The 27,560-nt window shown below is 37.0% G+C and overlaps 1 protein-coding gene across 13 annotated transcripts in view; it reads left to right on the plus strand.

Moving 5' to 3' along the window:
* LOC150087201 (bromodomain-containing protein 2-like) overlaps positions 1 to 27,560 on the plus strand; it is a 736,023-nt gene that overhangs the window by 427,342 nt on the left and 281,121 nt on the right. For all 13 annotated transcript variants that reach the window (XM_090373020.1, XM_090373014.1, XM_090373018.1 and 10 more), the window contains one exon: positions 544 to 669. In XM_090373020.1, the coding sequence (XP_090229146.1) occupies positions 544 to 669 (126 nt within the window). The remainder of the gene's footprint in view (positions 1 to 543; positions 670 to 27,560) is intronic.

The raw sequence follows: 27,560 nt of genomic DNA on the forward strand, positions 1-27,560 counted from the left end.
ATATGGTCTAATTCACTTATGTGCCTTAAATACAATGAGCAAACCAGATCTTTTCACAGTGTAATGTGAAATTTGGGGAAAGGCATAGTTGTGAACTGGCAGTACATTGGAAAAAATTCATTTAGGAAATAAATTTTTTTTTCCCCTCATTTAACTGTTATATCTTATTTTCCTATGAGAATGGACTTTTGTTGTAATTTATATTAGACACTGTTACAATGCAAAACAATGTTTATTAAATGCACTGATATTGACATTATCTCTCCCTGTTTCAGTTACTGTGTTGTGATCATTATCATATTGCCAATTCAATACAAATATTGTTTGATTGTATTTTAAGAAGTTGCTTGCTATATTTCTTATAACAACTCTAATTATGTTCCTTTTTCAATGCCAAACTCACTGATTATTGTACCCATCTAACTTTTTTGAACATGAGTGGTATAGATCACACTCCATTGTATCATTCGAATAACTAATATAGGGTGCATGGTATTATATAGTTAATAAATTTTACTGATGGTTTTTGTTGTGTTATAACAGCAAAGAACAAGATAGCTGGAAAAACTAAAGAGGAGCAGGTACGAGAAAAAAAGCAGGAACTAGAGAAAAGGTTGCAAGATGTTAGTGGACAGCTTGGTCAGCCCCAGAAAAAACCACCTAAGAAAGGTAATTGAACTATTTTAATACATGACATAAAAAAGTGTTTAGTTTATTTGTTGCATGCAGAATTATATCTTGAAGTATTTATAGGGTAAATATGTGAGTGTCCTAATTATTTTATTGAAATTTGTTTCCATTAAATTATCTACTATTATTCTTATGGTAAAATCAGAGATGCTTGAGTGGTTTTCAGCTTAATTACTTAAGCCTTTCATTGGTGAGGATGTAACAAACTGAACTCATAGTTTACTTTGTTGCACTCAAGTGGGCAAAAATATCCAGGAAGAAAATAGAGATAGTTACTATGGGGACAGTCAGGTGGATCAGGATTGAGTTAATTTTTAATCCTTCCTTTATGTTGAAAACCTAATCAAGAAGTAGTCTAATGAAGAATGATTCTTGTGTTCCCATTCTGTTAGTTATGTGGCCAAAATTTTGGCACCTTGACAGGAAGTTTTGTACTCACTTACCTATTTTTAAAATTACATTGATTTGTAAACCCTGCTATGCTTGATGTTACCGTGGGACTTTCTTCAATTGACGAAGAAGGTGATAATAAGATCATCCAATATAAAGCTTTCTACAGGTAGGCTAGCTGGTAGTCATGGCTCCTCTTTCCATGTATGAGTTGGGGATCATTATTCTAAGAATCTGTTTTTGCTATTTTTATCCTGAGCGGTATGTTTTAATATGGAATACCTTATTAAATCTAAGATCTTCCATGCTGCTTAGTAGAGATTAACCATATTTCAGGGCTCAGCTTGATGATATCCTGTTGGACCTTGGCAGACTTCCTGAGGATCTTCAGAATGAAACTGAAAAGTGCATATATTTGATAGTGTGGGGTGGCTAGAGTAGAATGGCAAGATGGATCCAATTTCAGTAAGCTTTCTGCACATCTTATTGTGCTCTCCTTGACAAATGAGAAGTGCATCCAGAAAAACTAGTTTTCTTCAGTTTAAATTTTGAACTTAACATCTTAATGCAAAATGATTATAAAGTTGTGGAAAGATGCAAGGTTATCTGGGCCGTGCAACCAAATGAATAGTTTATAAATTCATCATAACCATTCATGAGCTGGACTCTATCTCTCGAACACACAGTCATTGTCCTATCTCCTCCTGCAGTTCACTTGCCCAAGTGGGTGAATGATATACATTTAATAATGAACATCAGTAAATTGAATTCATCAATATCCTGAACTCCAGCAATCTCCCATCAAAACCTCCATAGGAATAATAAAGTGTACTTTAAAATTCTTGTTAACATGAATTGAATTTAATGCTGTTCTCACAGTAGCTTAGGTGGTGTTATTTTATTATTATTTTTTTTGTGATTTGGTCCAAAAATTAGATAAATTTAAAATGTTTCTCTGTGAGACAATTATAATCAAAAGTGGACAGGGAATGTATTGGCAGCACATTTATAACATCAAGACAGTCATTTGCAAGCGCGCTCTCTCTCTCTCTCTCTTTCTCTCTCTCTCTCTCTCTCTCTCTCTCTCGCAAAGAAATGTTTTGATTAAGAGGTTTAGTCTTCTCCATACCTTTCTTATACTCACTCAGCACATCTTGCTATTGTTTTCTTTGAAATAAAATACATTAACAAATCAAGTGTCTCACAAGAGAAGTATAATGGCGATGTTTGTGATTTAACAACTTCAGATTTTTTCAAGTTCAGCTTATTGTGCTCCTCTTACTCACAGAAGTTATGGATAAAAGTATTTCTTTTAAAATTGCATTAATTTTTGTACACAAAAGTTTTTCACAAATAAGCTGTCTAACTCGCTGTTTCAGGATTCCCAAGCAATCACAATCAGAAATCTAAAATTTCTTTAGTATTGGAAATGACCTGGCTAGTCTTAAAAAAAGAAATAGGTGACACAGCTGAATTTGTTAAAAGATATAATTTCAAAAAAAATTTATGTATTCTGCTTTGCATAAATGGCATGGCATAATCGAAATAATACAATATCATTGACAGTTAAGCTCTTGTGTAACATGTTAATCACGTGTGACAACATTTATTTTACAATTTGCTTTATTGTTTGAAGTTTGGTTTACTGTGTAAAGTGCACCAACTTCATAGACAGCATATTCTTTAATGTAAAATGAATCTAGATGACCTGGCAAACACAAATATTAAGCTATAATAGCCTTTTTGTAGAGATCAGTAGTGCAATACTTACAATGTTATTTTTGTTGGCATAATCGAAATTATACAATATCATTGACAGTTAAGCTCTTGTGTAACATGTTAATCACGTGTGACAACATTTATTTTATAATTCGCTTTATTGTTTGAAGTTTGGTTTATTATGTAAAGTGTGTTTCATAGACAGCATATTCTTTAATGTAAAATGAATCTAGGTGGCCTAGCAAACACAAATATTAAGCTATAATAGCCCTTTTGTAGAGATCAGTAGTGCAATACTTACAATATTATTTTTGTTAGTGCCAACCAAACAGGAAATGTAGTTTGATAAATTTCTTCAAGGAGTAAAATAAGGTCTATATGGAAAGAATGATTAGAAAAGAAGGAAAACTGCAAAAAGCCTGTGAGTTGGTCTGTTTCTTTGCAGACCTAGGGTTTTCACAGAAATGAAGAAAATAGAATGAATGTAAGAAAATTTTTCAGAAGTGAAAATTTCAGAGTGCTAATGAGACAGTATTGCCTCTGACTGGCTAAAGCTATCGCAAATGGAAAGCAAACTTGGCAAGGGGGGGGGGGATTCAGCCACTGATGTCCCCATCTCTTCACGGGAAAAGCTATAAGTGCCATTCCAACAGGCAGAGGAAGAATACAGTGCTTCGATAACCCCTCAACCCAAGGAGGCCTGAGTTGACCAGTTTTAGCCCCAATGCCACAACCAATAAGCAAATAGTCCTGCCCAGGATGCACTCAGAGCTGTGAAATATGAAACAGAAAGCATGCAAACAAAATAAAATATCCAAAGGCAGCACCTCTAATGAGGATAAAGTATTTGATATTTCAAACTTCAAAAATCAAGTTTTCACTTTCCAGAGTTTTCACTTCTGAAAAATTTTCTTCCTTCAGACAGCCCTATGTCTGCAAAGAGATGGAGTTTCTTTGTTTTCTAATAATTCTTTCTATATTGGCGGCAGACGTTTATTTTTTTTTTATTTTAAGAAATTTTTTATGGTATATTTTCTGTTTGGTCAGCATCATCAAGAATAATTCTTGTGATTTTTTGATGTGATTTTTTTTTTTTTTTTTTTTTTTTTTTTTTTTGATAAGTTATGGTATATTTATCACAGTATCACGTTGTAATCATGATATAATTATACAGGTAGCTCTCGTTTTGCGCTGGACCGATATTCGCAATAGTGCCGATCACTAACCACAGTGCCATTTTTATTTATTTATTTATTTATTTTTGCAATTTTTTTATAAATTGAAAGTTTAAAATCGTCAGACAAAATTTATCGGCATCATACTGTGCTATGTATCATGCGCTGTTCACGTGATTTAGGGCAATCTGAGCCAATCAGCAATTATGCATTTGTATCAGAGACAAGAAAGATTCCCGCCCTCAAAATAGCCACTTGTGGATGCGGCTGGTAAAGGTCCATGCAGTAACGCATTCAGTTAGTTGTTGTTTATGCCATTTACGCAGATTGGAAATTTATTACGCCAACATTTTTTTATTAATAAATTAAATAATAATAATAGTGATAACCGTGTGCAGTTTTTTCCAATTGTATTATAATGTTTTTAATTTAATAGAATAAAGATACGCCATGTCTGGCAAAGGTAGTTCATTGAATCTTAGTGCAATATTCAACAATCGATGCAAAGTGGTGGGTAAAATTTTTGGTGCCCAGAACCTAACCCTGTGATTTCCGATTGACTCCATTATATAAAGGGTTCCATTTGCGCCTGTCCTCCCAGGAACCTAACCCCGACATAAATCGAGGGCTACCTGTATTTTCAAAAAAAAGAAAGGTACCCCTAGGATTCTATTTTTTATTAACATTAATGGTGATTAGCATAATCAGCTAATTTTAAAACAGTTGCGACCAGTAATTATTCCTAAGCCATCTTTAAGTTTAACTCAGAATCCGCTTGTAATCAAAACTCTATACAAACTTTTCATTGTCACCACATTAAATTCACCTGATTTTAAAATCTAGTTGTTTTCTTCTGATGTGAAGATCATCTGGTCACTTTTCCATGTCACTAGTTAATAGCATCTCAAAAATTTTTCTGTAGAAAACTTCTGACCACTTGTCTTGAACTTTAGATAAATACTAATACAAACATTTCAGCTTTATTATAAGTTTCATTAAACCATGTCCAGAAATCCAGTTCTTATTAAATTTCAGTAATGAAGATGCAAAGTTGCTTGTTAATTGCACTGATGAAGTCTCACCACTTCAATCAATTTCCTTTAAAACTGTAAACGTGAACATGACTTTTTTTAGCCTTATCAAACTTTTATTCACCAAATATACCTGGTGAATGAATTTTAAAAAATCATTCTTTCAAACTGTTATTAACTCAGTTATTTCTCTAACAGCCTTTAAACTACACAAAATATGGTTTCCATTCTTTCTTGTTCCATTCTTTCTTTCTTTCTTGCTCTTCATTTTCTGATATAAGTAATGTTTTGTTTTTTTTATAGCTTTACAAATCACTTTCTTCAAGTTGTTTTTATAGTAAGTGTATGAATGTATTTAATTAAATACCTTGCACTTAACCAAAAGATCCATGAAACTCATATCCATCCAGTAGTAATATACTCACATTGTCCTTTTGTTTAAAATAATTGTTATAAAGAATAACAGTAATTCTTGCAGTGAGCAATAACAATAAATAAAGTTTTTGGCTCTTGTGAAGACTCCATGCTTATTACTCTGTAAAGAGCAATAAGCATTTCTTTAATATGTATATTTATGAACATGCAGAAAGTTAAATTTACTGTTCTTGCATAGCCGAATTGGGCTCCCATAGTCACCACTCTAGACAATTTTGTTCTCTAGGACATGTCTAAAAGAATTCAGCACACACATTTTTGTTAACTTTGAATAAAATCAGTTTAGTGAGTAATCTGAAGTTGTTGCATAACATAAAAGAACATTCAAAAATGAAAAACAGTTCTTTTGAATTTTGTAACTAAATTATGTTTAAAACACTGTTACTTTCAGCGTAGCTAACAATGGAAATTCTCGCAGAATAACATGTCGTTTTGTGCCTATACCAAAAGCAAAACACAAATGTATCATGCTTTTATTTAAAAAAATAATAATAACAACTTTTGACGAGTTTTTTCATCTTTATAAAAAAGCCATCATTTGAATATTTGCGCTGATGAAGTCTGTAGATTTCATCATTTTGGGTTAATTTTCCTTTATCGCTGAGTGTGATTTCAGTGACAACCACTGCTGTTTATTATTTTAAAATAAATGAGATACCTTATTTTATGTTTCTTGATAATCACAAAGCTGTAATTGATAAAGCAAGCATCTTTAGCATTCATGAATGATTTTCCTAAGGTAAAATGACTATTAAAATATTATAACCTTTGCAGTTGATTGCTTTCTCTCTTTCTATAGGAATTATACAATTAGTTACTTACAGACATTTTATCGCATTTCTTCTGGAAATGCAATAAAATTTTTAGGATTTGATTATTTCAATTCAATCTCTTAATTTAATAAATTTCATATGATACTGTATAAAGTTTTTATTTGCTACAAGTAATAAGTAAAAAGGAAGACTTAAGCATTACACTATCTTTCTACATAACTCTTCCCTATTTAAAAAGAAAAGCACTCTCTAACTAATCAAGGAAATCAGAAACAACAACAACAACAATGGGCCAAATACTGATCCTTGAGGGACCCCACTTCTAATGTCAGCCCAATTTGAAGTCTAACAATTAATCACAACTCTCCTGCCCTTCAGCCATCCTGCTGATGGATCCTGTAATGTCCTCTGATTCCTGGATGATCAGGTCTACAAAATTTTTGCCCCTAATACTGTCCTGTTAACATGCTGATACAAGTAATAATCATTTAGTTGATTTAAAAAATTGGTTCCCCCATGCTGGGCTATTCCTTTCATCACAATCAGTGAGACAAATTGAAATCACATATAATAAGACATTTACTCTTGCATGTCTCTTTCATTTGTATTTAGGGGCTTTCATCATACTCTTCACAGTGGCGCCTCCGTAGCCAGGTGGGAAGGAGCAGCAGTGCATAGCACACGCTTCTTGATTAGACCGGGGTTCGAGCCTGTCACCACCAAATACGGAGGATGTGGAAAGGTCGGGGAATGACCACCGCATATCCCGGAGCAATATGGCCTTAGTTTCTAATGCTCCTAAAAACCAAAATAACTAACTAACTAACTAACTCTTCACAGTCTTCTGGTCTGTACCCCAACTCCATCATAATTTTTCCTTTGCTTCCAGCTATCTCACACTGCTGACATGAATTAATTCTGAATTTAAGAAATCTTTTGTCTCGTTATGTTTTTTATAAAGAAACATGACCCCACCCCTTCTATTACTTATATACTACCTAACTATATTAGCATTAGTAGAGGCATATGATGCAAGAAAGCAACATTATAGAGCATCAGAAAAAAAAAAAACATACACTTCCCATTTCACCCATTCATTCGCTTCAAAAGTTTGTCCAGTTCTTCCTTGAATTTATTTAAGCTATCAACTTTCACAATGGCAGATTCCATTTGCCATTATGAAAGTTGATAGCTTAAATAATCGAGCAATCAACTACACAGCTGTCTAAAAGCAAACTTCCACACACCTTTTCTACAACTGTCTTTCCTCAATTTGAGTTTATGCCCCCCTCAGGTTTGTAATCTGAGCAAGAGGAAGAATTCTATCAGCGCTGAACCTGCTCAAACCATTTAAGGCCTTATACATCTCAATCAGGTCACCTCACAGGTACCTAATCTCCTTAGGCGCTTCCGTAGCCAGGTGGTAAGGAGCAGCAGTGCGTAGCACACGCTTCTTGATTAGACCGGTGTTCAAGCCCGTCACCACCAAATACGGAGGATGCAGAAAGGTCAGGGAATGACCACCGCATATCCCGCTGCAATATGGCCTCAGTTGCTAATGTTCCTAAAAACCAAATAACAAACAAACAACCTAATCTCCAGACGATGCAGTTTGCAGAACTTAAGTCTATCTTCATAACAGCACCCCTTTGTTCCCCCTCACCAATCTTGTTGCCCTTCTCTGTACTTGCTCCAGCAACTCTACATCCTTCATAAAATGAGGCCTCCACACCTATACTCAGTATTCAAGGTGTGGCCTGACCATTGCCTTATACAAAGGGATAATCAACTCCTTATCCCTGCTAACAAATTTCCTATATATCATTGACAAGACCCCATGACCTGCTCTGGTAGCCTGTATACAATGCTCAGAAAACTTCATATCTGACTTCACAATTACCTCCAGGTTTTTTTCATTCTTGACTACCCGGGGTGTTGTACCGCACAGTTGGTACATCACTCTGGGGTTACTGCTACTTTGCATTTGTCAATGTTAAGCTTCAGTTGCCACTTCTCAGCCTACTGTACAACTTTTCTAGATCCTGTTGCAGTAGCATACTGTCATTAACAACTCTGCCATATTTTACATGACAAAGTGAAATTCATCATCCTCCATCTGTGGATGACACTGTCCATTATATTTGTTTTTTCAGGGTTGTTTTAGTTGTCCTAATCAGGAGTTTGAATTCTCCAATTTTATTCAAAATACTCCTGACATTACTGTAGATATAGTTATTTAAGCTTTTTCCACTAGCATTAGTTTGGCCTTTGTTTGAAACATTGCTACCCCAGCTTATTACACCAAAGATTCTTGCACCACTTTCATTCAAATATATTCCATATCTATAAAATTGATTCCTTCTGCGTAGTATAGTTCCTTCTATTGTTCTTAGGTAGATTAGCAGACACACGTAACAGAATTTTTTTGAGCATGATGTTTTATTTATCCAACAAAGCATCATTTCTTATACTTTTAATATCATTAATCTCCATATGAATAATAATGCTATCTTTACCCCCCCCCCCCCCACCTTGAAATTTGACAGTTCTTGATAATATCAACAGTTGTCGCTCCATGACTGGCCATTCCCATTCTGTGATGAAGCATTTGAAGTGGATCTTGTAGCATTATTAAGGTATTCTGTCTCCTCCTGAAAGGTTTATGCTTTCAGGGGAAAGTAGTTTTCAGCTCACTGTCACACCAACAGTTGGTGATAAAGAAATAATGGAAACAGAGCTGGAACTAAGCACTAACTCTTTTAAGGAGAACCTCTGCCACAGACACCCATTTCGACATGGCATCAAAAGCATAATTTGTTTAAAGAAAAATCTTCAGTTTGTTTATTTGTTAAGCAAAATTATTGGTTCTAACAAGCAAAATTGAACACTAGTGTTAAGGCATGGGAAGTTAGCAGAGCAATTAAACTGTTGTTACACAATTTTCTACAAAATTGTAATAAGTATTAGAGTAGCATTTTGAATGTACCTGATTTATTTTTAGTTACAGTGCTGTCAGGAGCAAAAGTAGGTGACGTAGAGCAGATATCATATCATCTTTTAAGGGCACGAAAGATGATATTGTTGTACATTGTGGCACTATTGAGTAAGAGATCTGAGGACTTACTTAACAAGTACAGGGCAACATTGGCAAAAGGTTGAGAGTTAGGATTGAATTTGAAAATGTCTGCAATTAGGCCCTGAAGGGGATGTGCAAGGCTCATGGGGTAGAATTTTTCTCAGTGTGATCTGTGTGTTAACAAGTGAGACATTTTTTTGCAGGGAAAGGATACATTTGATTAGAAGGGGTGCAAGAATATTTGCTGATGCTATGAAGGCAGTAATAGGTGGGTCAGAAAAGCTTGGGGGGATACAAAGATTAATAGTTTAACTAGAGCCACAAGCAGAGGTGAAAGTGATTCTTGCATTGCCACTATTGGTACATGCAGCAGCAGCAGCAGTGTGAAAAGCAAGTGTCTGGGATTTCAGGCCCTGCTGTGGGTCATTATGGAACAAATGAATATGTGGGCTGTGCTAGGGTAACTAAAAGTAAGAACACGTGCATGTATACTTGCATGTACCCTAATGCTAGGAGAATTGTAAATAAATTTAATGAATGTGAAATACTGATTAAGTCATTGAATGCAGAAAGTGAAGGAAAGTGGAGGAGTAATTGTCGAGGACGGACATAAAAAGGCACCTGGGATGGATGGAATCTATCCAATTATATTAAGAGAGGCAGCAAATTCAGGGAAGGTCCCTATGGACTGGAGAAGTGCGAATATATCCCCAATTCACAAAGGGAAGTCAAAAGGCAACAGACCTGTTAGCTTAACATCCCTTCTAGGGAAAATAATGGAATCACTAGTTATAGAAGTAATGCAGGACCATTTTGAGAAGCATGCAAATATACTGCAATCAAAGCATGGATTTGTCAAGGATAGGTCTTGTCTGACCAATCTGATAGGTAGCTTAGACGCAATGGCCAAGGAACTGGATTCAAAAAATAATTTTGACATCGTATACTTAGATTTCAGGAACGATTTTGATATTGTTTCACATAAAAGACTAAAGGGATGGTTAAGTAGAAGACAGAGAGTGGTTATCAATGGGCACTGCTCTTCATGGACCTACATTATTAGTGGAGTTCTCTAGGGTTCAGTGCTGTGTCCATTATTGTTTTCAATATTTATCAATGATAATAATGAAGGTAATTGGGCTTAATGTCTAAGTTTGCAGATGATACAAAGGTTGGCAAGGTGATTAATGACAGTCATCAGGGTGAGCTGCTTCAACAAGGTCTAGGAAAATTGGGTCTATGGGCTGAAAAATGGCCATTGACAAATGTAAAATACTGCACATGGGCAGTATTAAACCCAGAGTAACTTATTAACTGTGTGGTACTACACTCAGGATAGTGGAGAATGAAAAAGACCTGGGGATAATTGTGCAGTGCAGTCGGACATGAAATTCTCTGAGCGGTGCAGGCATGCTGCCATGACAGCTCATGGGGTTTTGTCAATGATATGCAGAAACTTTGCTAGCAGGGATAAGGAGGTGAATATCCCTTTGTATAAAGCCATGGTTAAGCTGCATCTTGAGTACTGTATACAGGTCTGGAGGCTTCACTTTAGAAAAGATGTAGATCTGCTAGAACAGGTACAGAGAGAAGCAGTCAAATTTGTGAAAGGAACAAAAGGGTACTTTTACCTAGAAAGGCTTCAGTTCTGCAAATTGCAGCATATTGAGAATAGGCACCTGTGGGAGATCTGACTGAAGTGTTTAAGGCCTTGAATGGATTGAGTAAGCTGAATGTTAGTAGTATTCTTCAACTTGCTGAGACTGCACACATGAGAGGCATAAAATCAAGTTGGAGGATGGTTGCAGGATAGATGTGCAGAAGTTTGCCTTCAGCCAGCGGGTGTTTAATTGTTGGAACAGGCTACCACCTGTTGTTGTGGATGTAGATGGGTTAAATAAATTCAAGGGAAACTAACAAATTTATGGTGGGTACAGTGATTTTTTTTTTTTTTTTGCATTATTTGCCATTACTACTACTACTACGTCTTAAATAAATAATAATGGTATTGACTTGTTATGCGTCACTTAATTATAATGATATCGTATTTTAATGTATACTGAATTTATTCAGGGACACATTTGTGTTCCTTTTCCCTGGATGCAAAAATACTTAGTTGCAGCTCTGGTTGCCGACTGGGCTAGCCAGGTGAGTCAAGTGCCTGCCTGGCAACCTGGGTGGGTAAAGTGCCTGTCTGGTAGTGAGTTCAAATCCCACCTCGGGCTTGGATCAGAGTAAAATGCAGAAACTTTGGGAGGTGCATTATGGCCACAGAAGCCGATGTGGCAACAACTGACAAAAAAAAAACAAAAAAAACCAGCTCTAGTTTCAAATCTTACTTGGTGCATTACTCACACTGTAAGCAGTATGCACCAAGTAAGACTATCCCAAGGAAACATTAAGTTCTAATGCAATATTAAGAAATTTAGAAGAGAAGTGAAGCCTTCAGTTTTAGCATCAGAACACTCATGTGGCAAATACCTCTAAATTTTTAAAATATTAAAATAAAAACATAGTGAAAATGATCTGAGATATAGGGAGTCTCAATCAAGCTTACAATTGATGCAAGGTTGTTGGTTATTCCTAGTAGGGAAAATCAATAATTTAGTACAGATTAAGGATAGCAAAAAGATCAAAAATTTTTTTAGTAAAAATCAAATAATGGAAATAGAAGATTAAAGCCTCTAAACCCAGTTGTACCAAATTTTAAATTAGCATTTGCAATTGCAGTCAGCCTTGTATATTACTTTGAGATTTTCTTTTTTTATGTAGTGTTGCTATGTCATTGCAGGGATGAACCGAAATCACCCATCATTGCAGAGTCCTGTCTCCCCTAATATCGTTCTATTATTAATATGAAGGGTGTTTGAAAGGTTCATGCCCTGAGTACGATATGAAAGGGGAGTTGTACAGTGTTTGAAATGTCTGTACTTAATGTATAACACTTCAAATAGTAACCCACCAAATTTCATGCAATTTCAATAACATCTTTTTTTTTTTTTTAATTACAGGTCCTGAAATCAACAAAGTTGTGTGAATAAGGAAAAATAGACAAAATCGGTTACGGTGCAATTACGCAGTATTTGGTAAAAAATAATAGGGCAATAATGCTAAAGGCAATTCATGAGGATATCATTACAACATTGGAAGAGGATGCTCCTTCCTATTCCATGGCTAAGAAGTGGGCAGCAGAATTTATATGAAGGAGTGAGAGAGTCTGGAAGGATGACGTGTGCTGTGAAAAAACCGCAACATCTATCACTCCAAAAGTTGTTGACAGTGTGCATGATATGGTGTTGAATGATTGATACTGATTGATTCTATTCATTGCCAGCATCTTGGGCACCTCATCTGAATATGTGTACCACATAATAACAGAGGTTCTTGCTATGAAAAAGGTAGGTCCTAAAGTTGTTGACGGCAGATACACAAGAATTGTCATGTCAGGTGAACATGTGCATCATTTTCAAGTAGATCCAGTAAATTTCTCGCAAGGTTTGTGACTGTGGATGAGGTGTGGGTCATTAATGGTTCTGTGCACTTTAAACAGTGTTAGCTAATCAGTAATTAAGAAGCACTCCAACTCTTGATGCTAATATTCCACCATTTGCCACTAGTTATTTAAAATGTTTTGTGTTCTAACCATTAATTTATCCTGATCTTTCTGGTGCTGCTCAAGTCAGTACTTATGATATATTACAGGCTACAGTGCAGCATGAGGATCTTTAAAACTGATGGATATGTAAAGGGATGATCATTGCTTTCAGCCAGAGACAAAGAAGCAGCCCAAACAATGGAAACGCAGCTCTTCTCCCTCTTTCGAGCAAGCCAAGTTGATTTTTTTCTGCTGGAAATGATGGTGGAATGTTGCTAGTGTATTGTCTTCAGAAGGGCAGTCTGTGTGGTTGGCTTTAAAGGGGACTATGTCGAAAATGTAACGTTACCATACCCTTCAAATAAACCCTTCATACTCAGGCCACAAACTTTTCAAATGCCCCTCGTATGTTGTGATGAAACATTTCTCCCTTTTTTTTTGGGAGAAGAATTTCCTTCTCCCCTGCCCCCAATACTTCTGCGCCGACCGGGCTAGCCGAGTGGGTAAAGTACCTGCCCGGCAACCCAAAGGTCGCGGGTTCGATTCCCGCCTCGGGCTTGGATCAAAGTACTGCAAAAACCTTGGGAGGTGCAATATGGCCACAGAAGCCGATGCGCCAACAACTACCAAATAAAAAAAAAAAAAAAAAAATACTTCTGCTAATATTGCCCCACTTCATTGAATTTCCACTCATTTTTATGCTGTTTGGTTTGTTGTTGAACCTTTTTATTTTTTGCTTTTTTAATTTTATTGTTAGTCTCTTTATAATAGTCTTGACTTTCCTTTTTTTTTTCTCTCTCACCATTACGCTATACCTTATTTTACTATGGTTATATGTTTCTGCTTCTTTGTGTGTGTGTGTGTGCCCCCCCCCCCCATATACAGGATATTCTGTGACATATTGGCCAAACTTTAAGAGGTGTCCTAGAAGTGATTTTCACCAAAAAAACAAATTGCACTGTAAACCATATTTCGATTCAGTGCCATTTTCATATTAAACACTAACATAAGGTAGCAGTGATATAGAATAAACTTTTGGTTCGCCTTTATTGTTAATAACCTTAAACATTTACATCATAGTTTCACTTAACCTTCAGTTTGTTATTATCTATCAACTTACAAAGTTATATACAATTCAGTTTAGTTTTCTAAATGACCAGTGTTGCCAAGCATTGTTCCATTGAACATCTCCACTGCATGAGTATCAGTCATTTCTGATGCCAGTGACTTTGTTTCCTTTATTTCTGCCTTGTTTTCAGCTTACTACTGTTGTGCACTATAGACTTCATGCAACTCCAGAGGAAGAAACATAACCAATTTAAATTGGATGACCAAAGTGGCCATACCATCAATCCACCTTTATTTATTCAGCTTCCTTGATAATTTTCATTCAAGAGTGGCATATGTGCGCTCTCTGCCAAAATGCTGAGGTGCTCTGTGTCATATCCACCTTTGTCTTCATATTACAAGAGACATCTGCTGAATACAGTAGTAGTTAATTTTTCAAAAATTCCTATAATGTGCATCTGTTAAAATGTCCCTTGATAAAAGTAGATATTTGTCTAATACTCCAAGTAGATATTTTTCTAATACTCCACACCACACACTTACTGAAAATCAGCATTAAAAATTGCTACCTCATGAATTTTTTTGTGCCCAAAAGTGTGAATTCTTTGTATTCTTAGTATCATGATTAAACAGAGCTTTATACTTGAGCAATGTATCAGGCAGAATTTGTGGCTATGCTTCTTGCAAAAAATAGTACACAACTTGGGTGACCTTCCAATAGATCACCCAAAAGATAATATGGATAAAGCCTGTCATTATGCAAATTCTTCCATTCCTTTCTGTAGTAATGCATGCTTACAATCCAATTTGCATGTTGCACAGGCTGTAAAAACTGGAATAATAAGTGGGGATTGAATTCATATCCCTGCAACACATTTGGAGAGGTCTAGGTTCAGTTCCCTTCAATCGTCGTTATCTGTAGTTAGCTGATCTTAGGTATATGGGACCCTGTAAGTTATTCTAGGTTTTTCATCCCAAGTAACATACAAATCAGACTGTGAGTACACACTTCTACAGACAAAAATACAGCAAAGATAATAGCAACAAGGCTTGGTACTGTTAAAATAATAATTTGAATTTTGTCTGTGCAAAACAGGTAAACTAAACCAGAGAACACATGCAGTTTACACACAAGATATATGGGGTGTATGAACTACCACTTAGATAACCTATAACTTAAATGTTTGCTTTGCAATACCAGTAATCATAGGAATTTGATGTATACTTGTATATGGGCTTTGCTGCGCCACTGTAACCAGAAAATCATCTGCTCCAGTTCATTGCTCATGTTCTGCATTGTTTACAGGAAGACACCACTCTTTCTCAATCTTCTGTGTACATTCTAAAGAATTTTACAATATGGAATTCTATGATGTAGATGTTAGTGCTGATATTCCATTATGTAGCCCTACCATTTCCATTGCAGGAATCATATACGAAATGCAAGGCAGCATATTCCTCATTTGTTAATGTTTTTGGCATTTTGAATAACTCTCCAACAGAACACATGGATAAAGCCTGTCATTAGACAAAGAAATGGATAAAGCCTGTCTTCTAGACAAAGAAATAGCCACATTTACAGCAGTGTCAGCTTACTGTACTGTGCTACAGCAAATTCTTCATTTGTTAATGTTTTTTGGCACTTTGAATAATTCTGCAACAGAAAACAAGCCCAGACAAAGAAATAGAGTCACACATTTACACAAGTATCAGCTTTCTATACTATGCTACTGCTTCACTCAATAACAGTGTTTAACTGACCTATGTTTTATGACTTTTTTTGCTCAAAATCACCCCTAGAACACTCCCCTGAAGTGGGCCAACATATTGCAGAATACCCTATTTTGCAATATATCTGCCAAACAGAAATATGTCATTTTGAAATGGCTCATATTTAAGTTTTATAAATCCAAAAATGGAAGTGACTAATAGGCTAATGTATACATATGTTTTTTTTTTTTTGTTTTTTTTTAATATAAGTGAAAATATGTGCACAAATTTAATTCTGAAAATTTGAATGCACGATACGGTAGACTCAAAATAATGGCACTCCAAATAACAGAACATTTCTGTTATTTGTTTATGTTCACCATTTTGAAAGCGAATTCTGTACTAATATCACAGATTATACTGCTGTTTTACATTTATCTCAAATTAAAAACCCCTGACTATGGCTTCTAAAGTTAATAAACCTCATACAGAGAAAAAAAGAACAACAACATTAAAGCTTAGTGACAAATTGATATCAGGGTCACTCAGAAAATTAATTCATATACCCATGTGTATTCTCTGGTCAATTTGCCTGTTTTGCTGGACGAAAAACCCCAGTTTGTGGGGGGGGTTGCTATCTACGCCTGAGACCAACTAACTCAGCCACGGAGTGAAAAAAAACACAAAACACTGTGTGTATCCAGTACGCACGAAAGGTGTGTTATTTTATGTGAAAACATCCTTGACTTGGACGAGGTTAAAGGGACAGTAGTTGAGCACTGTTACAAAGATTATGGCGCCTCCGTAGCCAGGTGGGAAGGAGCAGCAGTGCGTAACACGCGCTTCTTGATTAGACCGGGGTTCGAGCCCATCACCACCAAATACAAAGGATGCGGAAAGGTCAGGGAATGACCACCGCATATCCCAGAGCAATATGGCCTTAGTTGCTAATGCTCCTACAAACCAAATAACAAACAAACAAAGTTTATGGAATGAGCAGTAGTACTGGAAAAGATACTTATCACCCCCCCCCCCCCCCCCCCGCCTTTTTTTTTTTTCTTTTTTTTTTTTTTTTTTTTTTTTTTTTTTTGTGCAAGGATTACAAGTATTGAAGAGCAAATAATATCCAAAAATATGGCTACTCCCTCTTTAGATGGTATGTGCAATAATATATAATAAACAAATAACACAGTGTTTGTTTTGCCCTCACTAGTTGTTTCAAAAATTTGAAAATCAGCAAAAAATAATTCTGAATTATTCATTTTTTTGATATCACCTTTATTTTTTAATCTTTTCTGAACACAACTGAAAAATTTATGTTCTACATTTAAAACATTTTTAATTAATTTTGAAATTTAAATTCTCTTTAGACATGTCTGAGTTAAATGCTGAAGTTAGAAGCCAACATATGCTCTTGTTAATAGGAGCATGTGCTTCAGCAGCTTGTTCCATACGATGCATTGATATCACAAAGCCAGAGATCATTACTAATCGGGGGAAAGCCCACAGGAGCAAAGCCAGCTTTCTTGCCAATAATTAACCACAGTCATTATTGCCCCAGTAAAATCAAAATCAATCAAGCAATCAATTGTCAATAACTGTACATGACAGATGTCAAGAGCAGTTGTTGTTATTTGGTTTTTAGGAGCATTAGCAACTAAGGCCATATTGCTCCGAGGATATGCGGTGGTCATTCCCTAACCTTTCCGTATTTGGTGGTCACGTGCTCGAACCCCGGTCTAATCAAGAAGTGTGTGCTATGCACTGCTGCTCTTGGCTACGGAGGCACCACCAAGAGCAGTACCCATTGATCACCATTCTCTATCTTCTCCCACTCAACCATCCTTTTATCCATTATAGCAATTTGTCCTTAATGCCATACTGCTCCAATTTGTACAGCAGTCTTACATGTGCAACAGTATCAAAAGCTTTCCTGAAATCCAAGTATAAAATTTAAAATCTGTTATAAAACAAGTATAAAATTTGTTATTACATGTGAGAAATTGAAAAGATTTCATCTGCCTCATTGTGAATTTCTTAAGAACTGTTATTTTTATTAGTATTTTTTTAATTATCCAATGGGTGAAGTTTTTTCCTCTAAAGTATATTTTTTATAATTCTCGTCAAATTGAGCATGCACATTCAGACACTTGAAGATGCACAATTCCTGGTGGGCTGAGAAATTGATATTTCTCCATATATCTACAGGATAACATTCGATAAATCATCTATTGATGATTTATTGAACATTATCCTGTAGAGATATGGAAGTTGTAGGCCCACTGTATAAGACAATTGTAAGACCACATTTGGAATGCTTTGTTCAAGTATGGAGATCTCATCAGCAAATTGAGTTTCTTGAAAGGGTTCAAAGACAGGCAACTCACATGGTGAGATCGGCAAATGGATGACCATATGAGGAAAGACTGCAAATGTGTGGGCTACAGAGCTTGGCAACCAGGCACCTCAGAGGTGACCTGATTCTGATTGAGGTTAATAAAGCCCAATCACTCGTGATATTCTGGCTTATTTTACCCATTTTTGGACAAATTCAATGGAAAAGTTTGGTGAAACACAAGCAGTTGCTCTTGACATCTCAAAGGCTTTCGATGAAATCCTATCCATAGTTTTGCCAATGATAGCGCAGTGCATTCCACTTTCCATTTTGAGAAACCTTGCCCTGCTCAATCAGCTTCAATTTCTCAAATATCTGCTACCAATTCCTTAAATGCCGATCTCCAGGTAATTCTCCAGTGAGCCAAAGACAACTTAGTTGATTTCAATCCTTCTAAAACCCAGTCTTGTCTTATATCTCGCATTAAGGATTCTTCTGCCTCTATGCTTACCTTTGATCACACTCTGATTTCTAGGCAAGTTGATATATCTCTTTTGGGGATTACCCTGACTTCTAATCTCTCTTGTCACAAGCGTTTTACAAATATTGCTTCCTCTGCATCTAAAAAACTTGGTTTTCTCCTTCACTCTCGCCGTTACTTTTCTTCCAAACAACTGTTCATTCTGTCCGAATCACAAATCCGCCCTGCCATGGGTAGTGTCCCCAAAGCCTCTCTCAGGCTTCTAGATTCCATTCCGAAGAGGGCAGTTAGATTAATTAATGACTCCTCTCTAACAGAGTCTCTCCACTCGCTGTCTCATAGGCATACTGTTTCTGCTGCATGCCTTTTCTAAAATACTTCCATGGGCACTGTTCTTCTGAATTGGCTTCTGTTATTCCCGCTCTCTCTTTCAAAACAGTCCAAACACGTTCTGCCAACATCCATTTACTGTCCAACTTCAAACTCACTGAACCAACTTTTCATTTCTTCATTCATTCAACTGCTGTTTTCTGGAACAACCTTCCTTCGTACGTATTTCCTGAAAATTACAGTCTACAGAAGTACAAGTCTAATGTCAACAAATATCTTCTTTCGTCTTCTCAACCTCCAACCCAAGCACGGTACCAAGTACTATAGGTTCCAATACCTCTCGTGTTTGGGGTTTTCATTAAAAAAAAAAAAGAAAAGTACACACACACACACACAAAGTATAAACAAATTGGATTACATTGCACCTGTGGTGCGATTTATAGGACAGTAGAAACTGTCCTATAAATTCTGGAAATAACTAGGAGTAAAGGAACATAATACTTGGGCTCTGTGAAACCATGCCACTGGACCATCATGATTATAAGTAGATAGGTACTAAACCCAAACATACTGCTTTATGTTTGGGTTTAGTACCTAGAGACCTCAATTTTGCTTGGAAATCTGAATAAGCTTACTTGTGAACCATTTTATTTTTTGCCAGCATCTTTAGGCATAGGAAGAAAGACAGCCTGTTGTGTATTCATAGATATTTAGTTTCTGTGAATAGACAAGTGTTGATTTTAATAGTATAGGACCTGTTATGGCTAAATTTGGAGAGAGAGAGATTGCAAATTTAATTTTAGAAAACTGTGAAGATAATTCTGTACGAACTTCGTTGGTGGTAGTTTCTAGCTATGCTCCCATGTCACAAATGGAATGGCTACAAAAACAGTTGCCTATCCAACTGTGCTTGCAACCATTCATCCAGCAAGATTCAGAGGAGGAGTCCAAGGATGGAACCCTGCAGATGTACTCTTGTCATAGATCTGGTGATATTTTTATCCTTAGATCTAAAACCAGTGCATCTGAAGAAATAGTTTCAGATACTATGATATAATTGATTGGAACATCTAATGCATCAAAGCTGTTGGGGGACCTTTTTCTCACCAATGAGAGTCTAAAGCACCCTCAAAGTCTGCAAAACAGCTAGGACATACTTGTATGTAGAAGAGTCAATTGTCTTAAGTAGGTCGACAAGGGCATCCTCACTGGACCTGGCTGTAGGATAGTAATCTTTGGTATCTGTGGGATTCTTGTCTGGCTTGAGCACAATTTTCTCCGTATATCTACAGGATAACATTTGATAAATCATCTATTGATGATTTATTGAACATTATCCTGTGGAGATGTGGAAGTTATAGGACCATATGAGGAAAGACTGCAAATAAGTTCCGGTCAACCCTTCCCTATATCTTCCACCATGCAGTATGATTGATGACTTTTGAAGTTATGATGAATGAGATCCTTACATTTCGAGGGTGTAGCTCTAAAACGGTGTTTGCAGGCTGGCCGCTAGTTAGTACACTGGACCGAACCTATTGGTAACTCTCTAGGAGGCTTTCAGATCAGCTAGTGTATAATATTGCTACCTCCACTCTGCCAGATAGTGACTGGAGGAAGTCCGAGTAGTGTGTATGCGGGGAGCATTATCGTGGCCACATTATGTCAGGGATTTGGTTATATTCTTACCATGTGTACGCCATATCCAAAAATTTCATTACTTCATACAGCATGTCCCACCCACTTTCTTAATATTGAATACACCATGAATTGTCAAACTAATAGAGCAAGCTTATCTGCAAAAAGATCTAAACCTCCCAAACACTTCCTAATTCATTTCACAAATATACGTGGTCTCAATTCTAATCTGAACGATGTCCATTTCCACTTGCGGTCTGCCAAACCCCATGTACTTTTTCTGACTGATGCTTCTTGATTAGACCAGGGTTCGAGCCCGTCACCACCAAATACGGAGGATGCGGAAAGGTCAGGGGACCACCGCATATTCTCAGAGCAATATGGCCTTAGTTGCTAATGCTCCTAAAAACCAAATAACAACAACTTTTTCCGAGAGAATCACAGTTATCGGTTGATTCAACTGCTGCTCATCTCAGATGCTCAAATTATTCACTGTGTGATTCCTTTCACCTCAAAGGTGATACTTGTGCATATGTCCATTCTGATATTCCCTGTCAGAGACTTGGCAATTTGGAATCTACTCTCTTTGATCTTCTCTGGCTTAAAATCTCTCTACCTCATTGTGTAAAATTCATCTGTTGTCTCTACCGTTCTCCCAACTCCACTAATCACTTGGAGCTCTTTGACTTCCTTTCTTTGCAACTTGCTTTCTCCAGTCCAACTTTCCTAACAGTGAGGTAATTTTCCTTGGTGATTTTAATGTTCACAACTCCAGCTGGCTTCCGTTTTCTAGTCACACCGACCCAGCTGGGCGAGATGCTGAGGCTTTTGCAATTACTGATGACCTTGCCCAGATTGTTCATTTGCTTACAAGAATACCGGACAATCTTAATCATACAGCCAACGCGCTTGATCTTTTTCTCACAAACAACCTTTCTAAGTACACGGTCGAAGTCAGAGGTCCTTTAGGCACTTCAGATCACAACTTGGTGATTGTCTCATCTCCATTGGAGCCTTTATCTCATGGCTATTCCCAACCTCGTGTTGTTTGGCATTCAAGAATGCAAAATGGGATGACCTGCGAGATTTCTTTTCCTTGTTCGGATGACTGTTTCAAAACTTCTGTTGTCAATGTTTGCTCAGATCATGTCAGTGAAATTATTCTTGCAGGAATGGAATCCTTTATCCCACACTCCACTTTAAAATCTCATCCTTTATCTAAACCTTGGTTTTCCAATAAATGTGTTAAGGCTGTTCAATAGAAGAATGTTGCATATCGTAATTAGCTTGTTTCTAATTCCTGCCTATTCCAAAGCTCGCAACAATTGTAAAGCAGTTATTAATCAGTCCAAACTAGAGTTTGAACAAGCTAAGAGTAGAAAACTTGCTTCTTGCCCTAATGGTAGCCGAGCATTCTGGTCCCTTGCCAAAGCTATTGGCCGCAACTTTTGCCCATCTCTGCTCCCACCTCTGTCCAAACCAGATGGTTCTGTTGTCACTTCAGCCAAGGATAAAGCTGACCTGCTATTATCCCATTTTTTTTTCCAACTTATATATTAATGACCTTGGTAAAACACCTCCCACCATTCCCAACACGCTCCATTCAATGCCTCCTGTGGTCTTCCATCAAAATGATGTCAGAAGGATTTTGACGAATCTTGATGCTAAGAAAGCTCCAGGTCCCGATGGTATTTCTCCACTTATTCTCAAAACCTGTGCTCCTGAACTTACTCCTATTCTTTGCCGCCTTTTTTCACTTTCTTATTCCAAAGGTGTTTTTCCTTCTGCTTGGAAATTTGCTCATATCCAGCCAGTTCCTAAAAAGGGTAACAAATCACTGCCATCCAATTATCGTCCCATTGTAATTACTTCTACTCTTTCTGAAGTAATGGAGAAATCAATTAACCGCCAACTCTTAAACTACCTAGAAACCTTATCTGATCAACGATCGCCAGTATAGATTCTGTCAGTGTCGATCCACTGGTAATGTTCTGGCTTATGTTACCCATTTATGGACTAATTCAATGGGAAAGTTCAGTGAAACACAAGTAGTTGGTCTTGACATTTCGAAGGCTTTCAATCGTGTTTGGCATAAAGGACTTCTAAACAAGCTTCCATCTTATGGTTTGCCAACTGTTTTTAGTAATTGGTTATCCAGTTTTCTCTCTGATTGCTCACTGAGGGTGATGGTTGATGGCTCTCTGTCTTCTAACTTCTCCACTAATGCCAGTGTTCCCCAAGGTTCAGTTCTTTCCCCCACTCTTTTCCTCTTGTATATTAATGATGTTCCATTGACTGGAAATCCTATCCATAGTTTTGCCGATGATAGCACATTGCATTCCACTTTCCATTTTGAGAAACCTTGCCCTGTTCAATCAGCTTCAACTTCTCAAAAATCTGCTACCAACTTCTTAAATGCCGATCTTCAGGTAATTCTCCAGTGGGGTAAATACAACTTAGTTGATTTCAACCCTTCTAAAACTCAGTCTTGTCTTATATCTCGCAAAAAGGATTCTTCTGCTCCTATGCTTTTCCTTAGTAACACTCCGATTTCTGGCCAAAATGATATATCTCTTTTAGGGATTACCTTGACTTCTAATCTCTCTTGACACAAGCACATTACAAATATTGCTTCCTCTGCATCTAAAAAACTTGGTTTTCTCTTTCGCTCTCAGCATTACTTTTCTTCCAAACAGCTGCTCACTCTGTATAAATTGCAAAGTCTGCCCTGCCATGGAATATTGTTCCCACATTGGGGTGGTGCCCCCAAAATCTCTCTCTCAGGCTTCTTGATTCCATTCAGAAGAGGGCAGTTAGGTTAATTAATGGTTCATCTCTAACAGTCTCTCCACTCGCTGTCTCATAGACGTACTGTTTCTGCTGCATGCCTCTTCTACAGATACTTCCATGGGCACTGTTCTTCTGAATTGGCTACTATAATTTCCGCTCACTCTTTCAGAACAGTCCGAACACATGCCGCCAACATCCATTTACTGTCCAACTTCAAACTCACAGAACCAACTTTTCATCTTCCTCAGTTATTCATTCAACTGCCGTTTTCTGGAACAACCTTCCTTCATACGTATTTCCTGAAATTTACAGTTTATAGAAGTTAAAGTCCAATGTCAACAAATATCTTCTTTCATCTTCTCAACCTCCAACCTAAGCATGGTACGAAGTACTATAGGTTCTAATACCTCTTGTGTTTGGGATTTACATAAAAAAATATATATATATATATATATATATATATTTGGGCTACAGAGCTTGGCAACCAGGCACCTCAGAGGTGACCTGATTGAGGTTAATAAAGCCCAATTACTCGTGAAATTCAAATTACTGGATTGGAGATTTATACTGGATTGGAAGAAGTTTTCTTTTACCCAGTGAGTTGTTTATTACTGGAACAGGTTGCCTTCGTGGGTGAGTTCAAAAAACTTCTTGATATAAAGACATTTTGTTTCTAGCAGATCATCACTAGCCATCTATTTGGTTTTATTCTATATAGCAATGGTTTTTAGTTTAATAGTTAATAGTTAACTATTAATTGCAGTAGTTGTTAGCAATATTTAATAGTTTTTCCTGTGTAAAAGATGGAGTTCTTTCAGTATTGGAATATTTTTTATTTAATTTCCTTACATTGGAGTTCTCTGGAAGATCCAGATTAAGGTCATCAATTTGTTGCAGCCTGTTTAAAATGAATTTGACAATATCAACCCATGTAACTATTTCTGAGTTGTTAGTAGTGACAGTATTTTATATCAGGCCCAAGGAGTCACTATTGCCAGTTTTTTATACACAATCTTATCAGCTGTGATCTTTGTTATTAATTTTATTCTTTTTTTGATGTTTTATACCACTTCATGGGACAAGCACAGTCTCCTTCTTCTTTGAAAATTATGTCCTGCCTGATCCACCTTTTGTCTAGTAGCCATCAGCTTATAAGTGCACTAATGGTTATTTCTGACAATTTTTTCTTGTTTATTGATTTATATATATATTTTTTTTATGGCTCTGGTGTATTCTGGCAGACTGGTCAGTATTCTTGGATCTTGAACAGTGTTTTCTTTCCTATTTTTGTCTTTTGCAGTTGATGCAGATATTGCTTTTGACTTATGTGGTCATTCTGTAAACATATACTCGATCTTGACATAGTGGCCACAAGAGGCTTCAAGACTGCAGTTCTGAGGAGTGAGACTAGCCCAGACAGGTGAAGCAATTTAGTTACTACAGTAAAAGGTTTAAGCTTATGAGCAGCCCCGTCAGTAGCATAGGAATGCCTTGGCATTGGGGCAAGTGCCAAGGGTGCTGGTATCAGAGGGGCGCCACTGACAGGCCACATCAGTTCTGTGTCAAGCTATTTCGACACCCAAGGCTAGCTGACAAAATGGCGCCTCTAGATGTCACATCAGGATAAGAGCAGACCACGGGGTGAAAGTTAATTTTTGCCAAATGGCGTGTTTTCAGAGGACAATTCAAGCCTGCATGCATCCTTAAATCTGAGTACATACTGCATAGCAGCATACATCTATGTGCCATCCAGAACACAACTTTTAAGGGACCAAACAGGCGACTGCTTCATCAGTATGTGCTCGAATGCACAGCAGTTCGCAATTCAAGCACTATGTGCGTTCTGAGATACTGAATAAGTTTGAAGTTACAAATAATGTGTGTATACTGTTTTTGTACTTGTTATATAAACAGCATGAATATTGTGATTTGTAATTTAGGTGATACAGAAGCCTATGGTAGATATAGCTGGTTTGTAATCAAGTCAAAAAGGAGGTTAGGCAGATTACGAGAACTCTTTGGCAAAGGATGCAAAGAAAAACAACAAAGAGTTCTTTACTTATGTAAACCTTAGAAGCAAGGGGATGAATCAGATTTGTCAATGATTCAACTGTTCATGATCCTGCTCAAGTAGCGAACAAACTGAATCACTATTTTGCATCTACATTTACACATGAGTTATTCTGGGAGTGGAATGCCAGAGGCATATTAAATTCTGGCAATGAGTCAAATGATTTCGTAATAACTGAAAGCAAAGTGGAGCAGAAATTTTTGAAGACAAACATAAGAAAGGCACTTGGGGTGGATGGGATCTATCCAGTTATATTAAAGGAGGCAGCAAAGGAAGTAAGCATACCCTTAGCCATAATTATGAGAGCTTCCTTGGACTCAGGGGAGGTAGCCATGGACTGGAGATGTGCAAATGTGACCCCAATTCACAAAGGAGGATCAAAGGGTGACACAAGTAATTACAGACCTGTTAGTTTAACTTCTGTTCCAGGGAAATTAATGGAGACACTGGTTAAAGAAGCACTGCAGGATCATCTAGACAAGACTTCAGTTATAATTCAGACACAGCACAGGTTTGTTAAGGAGAAGTCTTGTCTCACCAATTTGTTTGGATACTATGATGTGGTCACAAAGGAACTGGATGCAAAAAATAATTTTGATATCATATACTTGGATCTTCGGAAAGCTTTTGATACTGTGGCATTAAAGGCAAGTTGCTACAATGGATAAAAGGATGGTTGAGTGGGATAAGACAGAGTGGTAATCAATGGACGATGCTCTTCGTGGACTAATTTTATTAGTTGAGTCCCCCAGGGTCCATTGTTGTTTTCTGTATTTATTAATGATATTGATGATGGTATATCAGGCTTAATGTCTAAGTTTGCAGATGATACAAAGGTTGGCAGGGTTGTTAATGACAATATGCTACTGCAATAGGATCTAGAAAAGGTGAACAGATGTACTAAGAGGTGGCAACTGAAGTTTAATATTGACAAATGTAAAGTACTGTATATGGGTAGCAGCAACCCCAGAGTAACGTATCAACTCAGGGTGGCAGAGAATGAGAAGGACCTGGGGGTAATTGTGTAGTCAGATACGAAGTTTTCTAAGCAGTGCAGACAGTCTGCAAGAGTAGCTCGTGGTGTCTTGTCAATGATATACAGAAATATTTCTAGCAGGGATAAGGAGGTGAACATCCCCTTGTATACTGGGATAATCATCTCCCGATCCCTGTATACAGTACTCAAGGTAGTCAGGCCACACCTTGAGTATTGTATGCAGGTCTGGAGGCCTCGTTTTAGGAAGGATGTAGAGCTGCTGGAATGAGTACAGAGAATGGCAACAAGATGATATTGAATGGAACAAAGGGTTGCTCTTATGAAGAAAGGCTCTAGTTTTCCAAATTACAAGGTCTGGAGACTAGGCACCTGCGAGATCATCTCATTGAGATGTATAAGGCTTTGAATGGTTTGAGCAAGCTCAATGCTGGTGGGATTCCTCCTCTTGCCCAGATTAATCACCTGAGTGGACAAAAATTCAAATTGAGGAAAGGCAGTTGTAGAATAGATATACAGAGGTTTGCCTTTAGCCAGCAGGTGGTTCATTGTTGGAACAAACTTCCATCTGTCGTAGAAGCTGAATAAATAAATTAAAGGCAGAACTAGCCAAATATTTTGAGTGAATGTATGGGTGAAATGGGAAGGGGTTTTTTTTTTTTTTTTTTAGCTGATACTGTATAAGCTTGCTTTCTTGCATTGTATGCTTCTACTTATGCTAAATAAAACAACAAACAAAAGACCAATTAATTTCAGACATGCCACCAAAAAGAAAAGCAGCGCATACCACATATAAAGACTGCATAAATAGGAAATTAAAAAAAAAAAAATTTTTTTTTTTTGTTTACAAAACTGGCTTAAATTTGTACAGTAACCCCCCCCCGCTATTCATATGAAATAAAACCTAAAAAATGTTAATTTTAAAGTGCCATGAACATCTTTCACAGTCAAAACAGGGCTCAGTAGGTGGGGGGAGAGGGTTGACAAAATCGCGAGTTTGGATATTGCCCGATAATCCTTGTTCAGTATGTCTTATGTGCTTGTCGTGGAAGGTCTCGTCATTTTGTTTTAAATGCTTATAAATTGAATAAATTTATTAATTTATAAATTAATATGCTTACAAAAGTGAAAAATCTACCATTTTGCAGTGAGTTAGTGAAAACAGACTTTTTCGAGCGTGTTGTCGAAACACGCTCGAGCGTGTTGTGGACACACTGACCGACAAGTCGGTCAGTGTGTCCAGCATCAATAATAATTCA

The sequence above is a fragment of the Mastigoproctus giganteus genome, chromosome 4 (assembly GCF_048544385.1).
Source record: "Mastigoproctus giganteus isolate SK-2022 chromosome 4, ASM4854438v1, whole genome shotgun sequence".
Lineage (NCBI taxonomy): Eukaryota > Metazoa > Arthropoda > Arachnida > Uropygi > Thelyphonidae > Mastigoproctus > Mastigoproctus giganteus.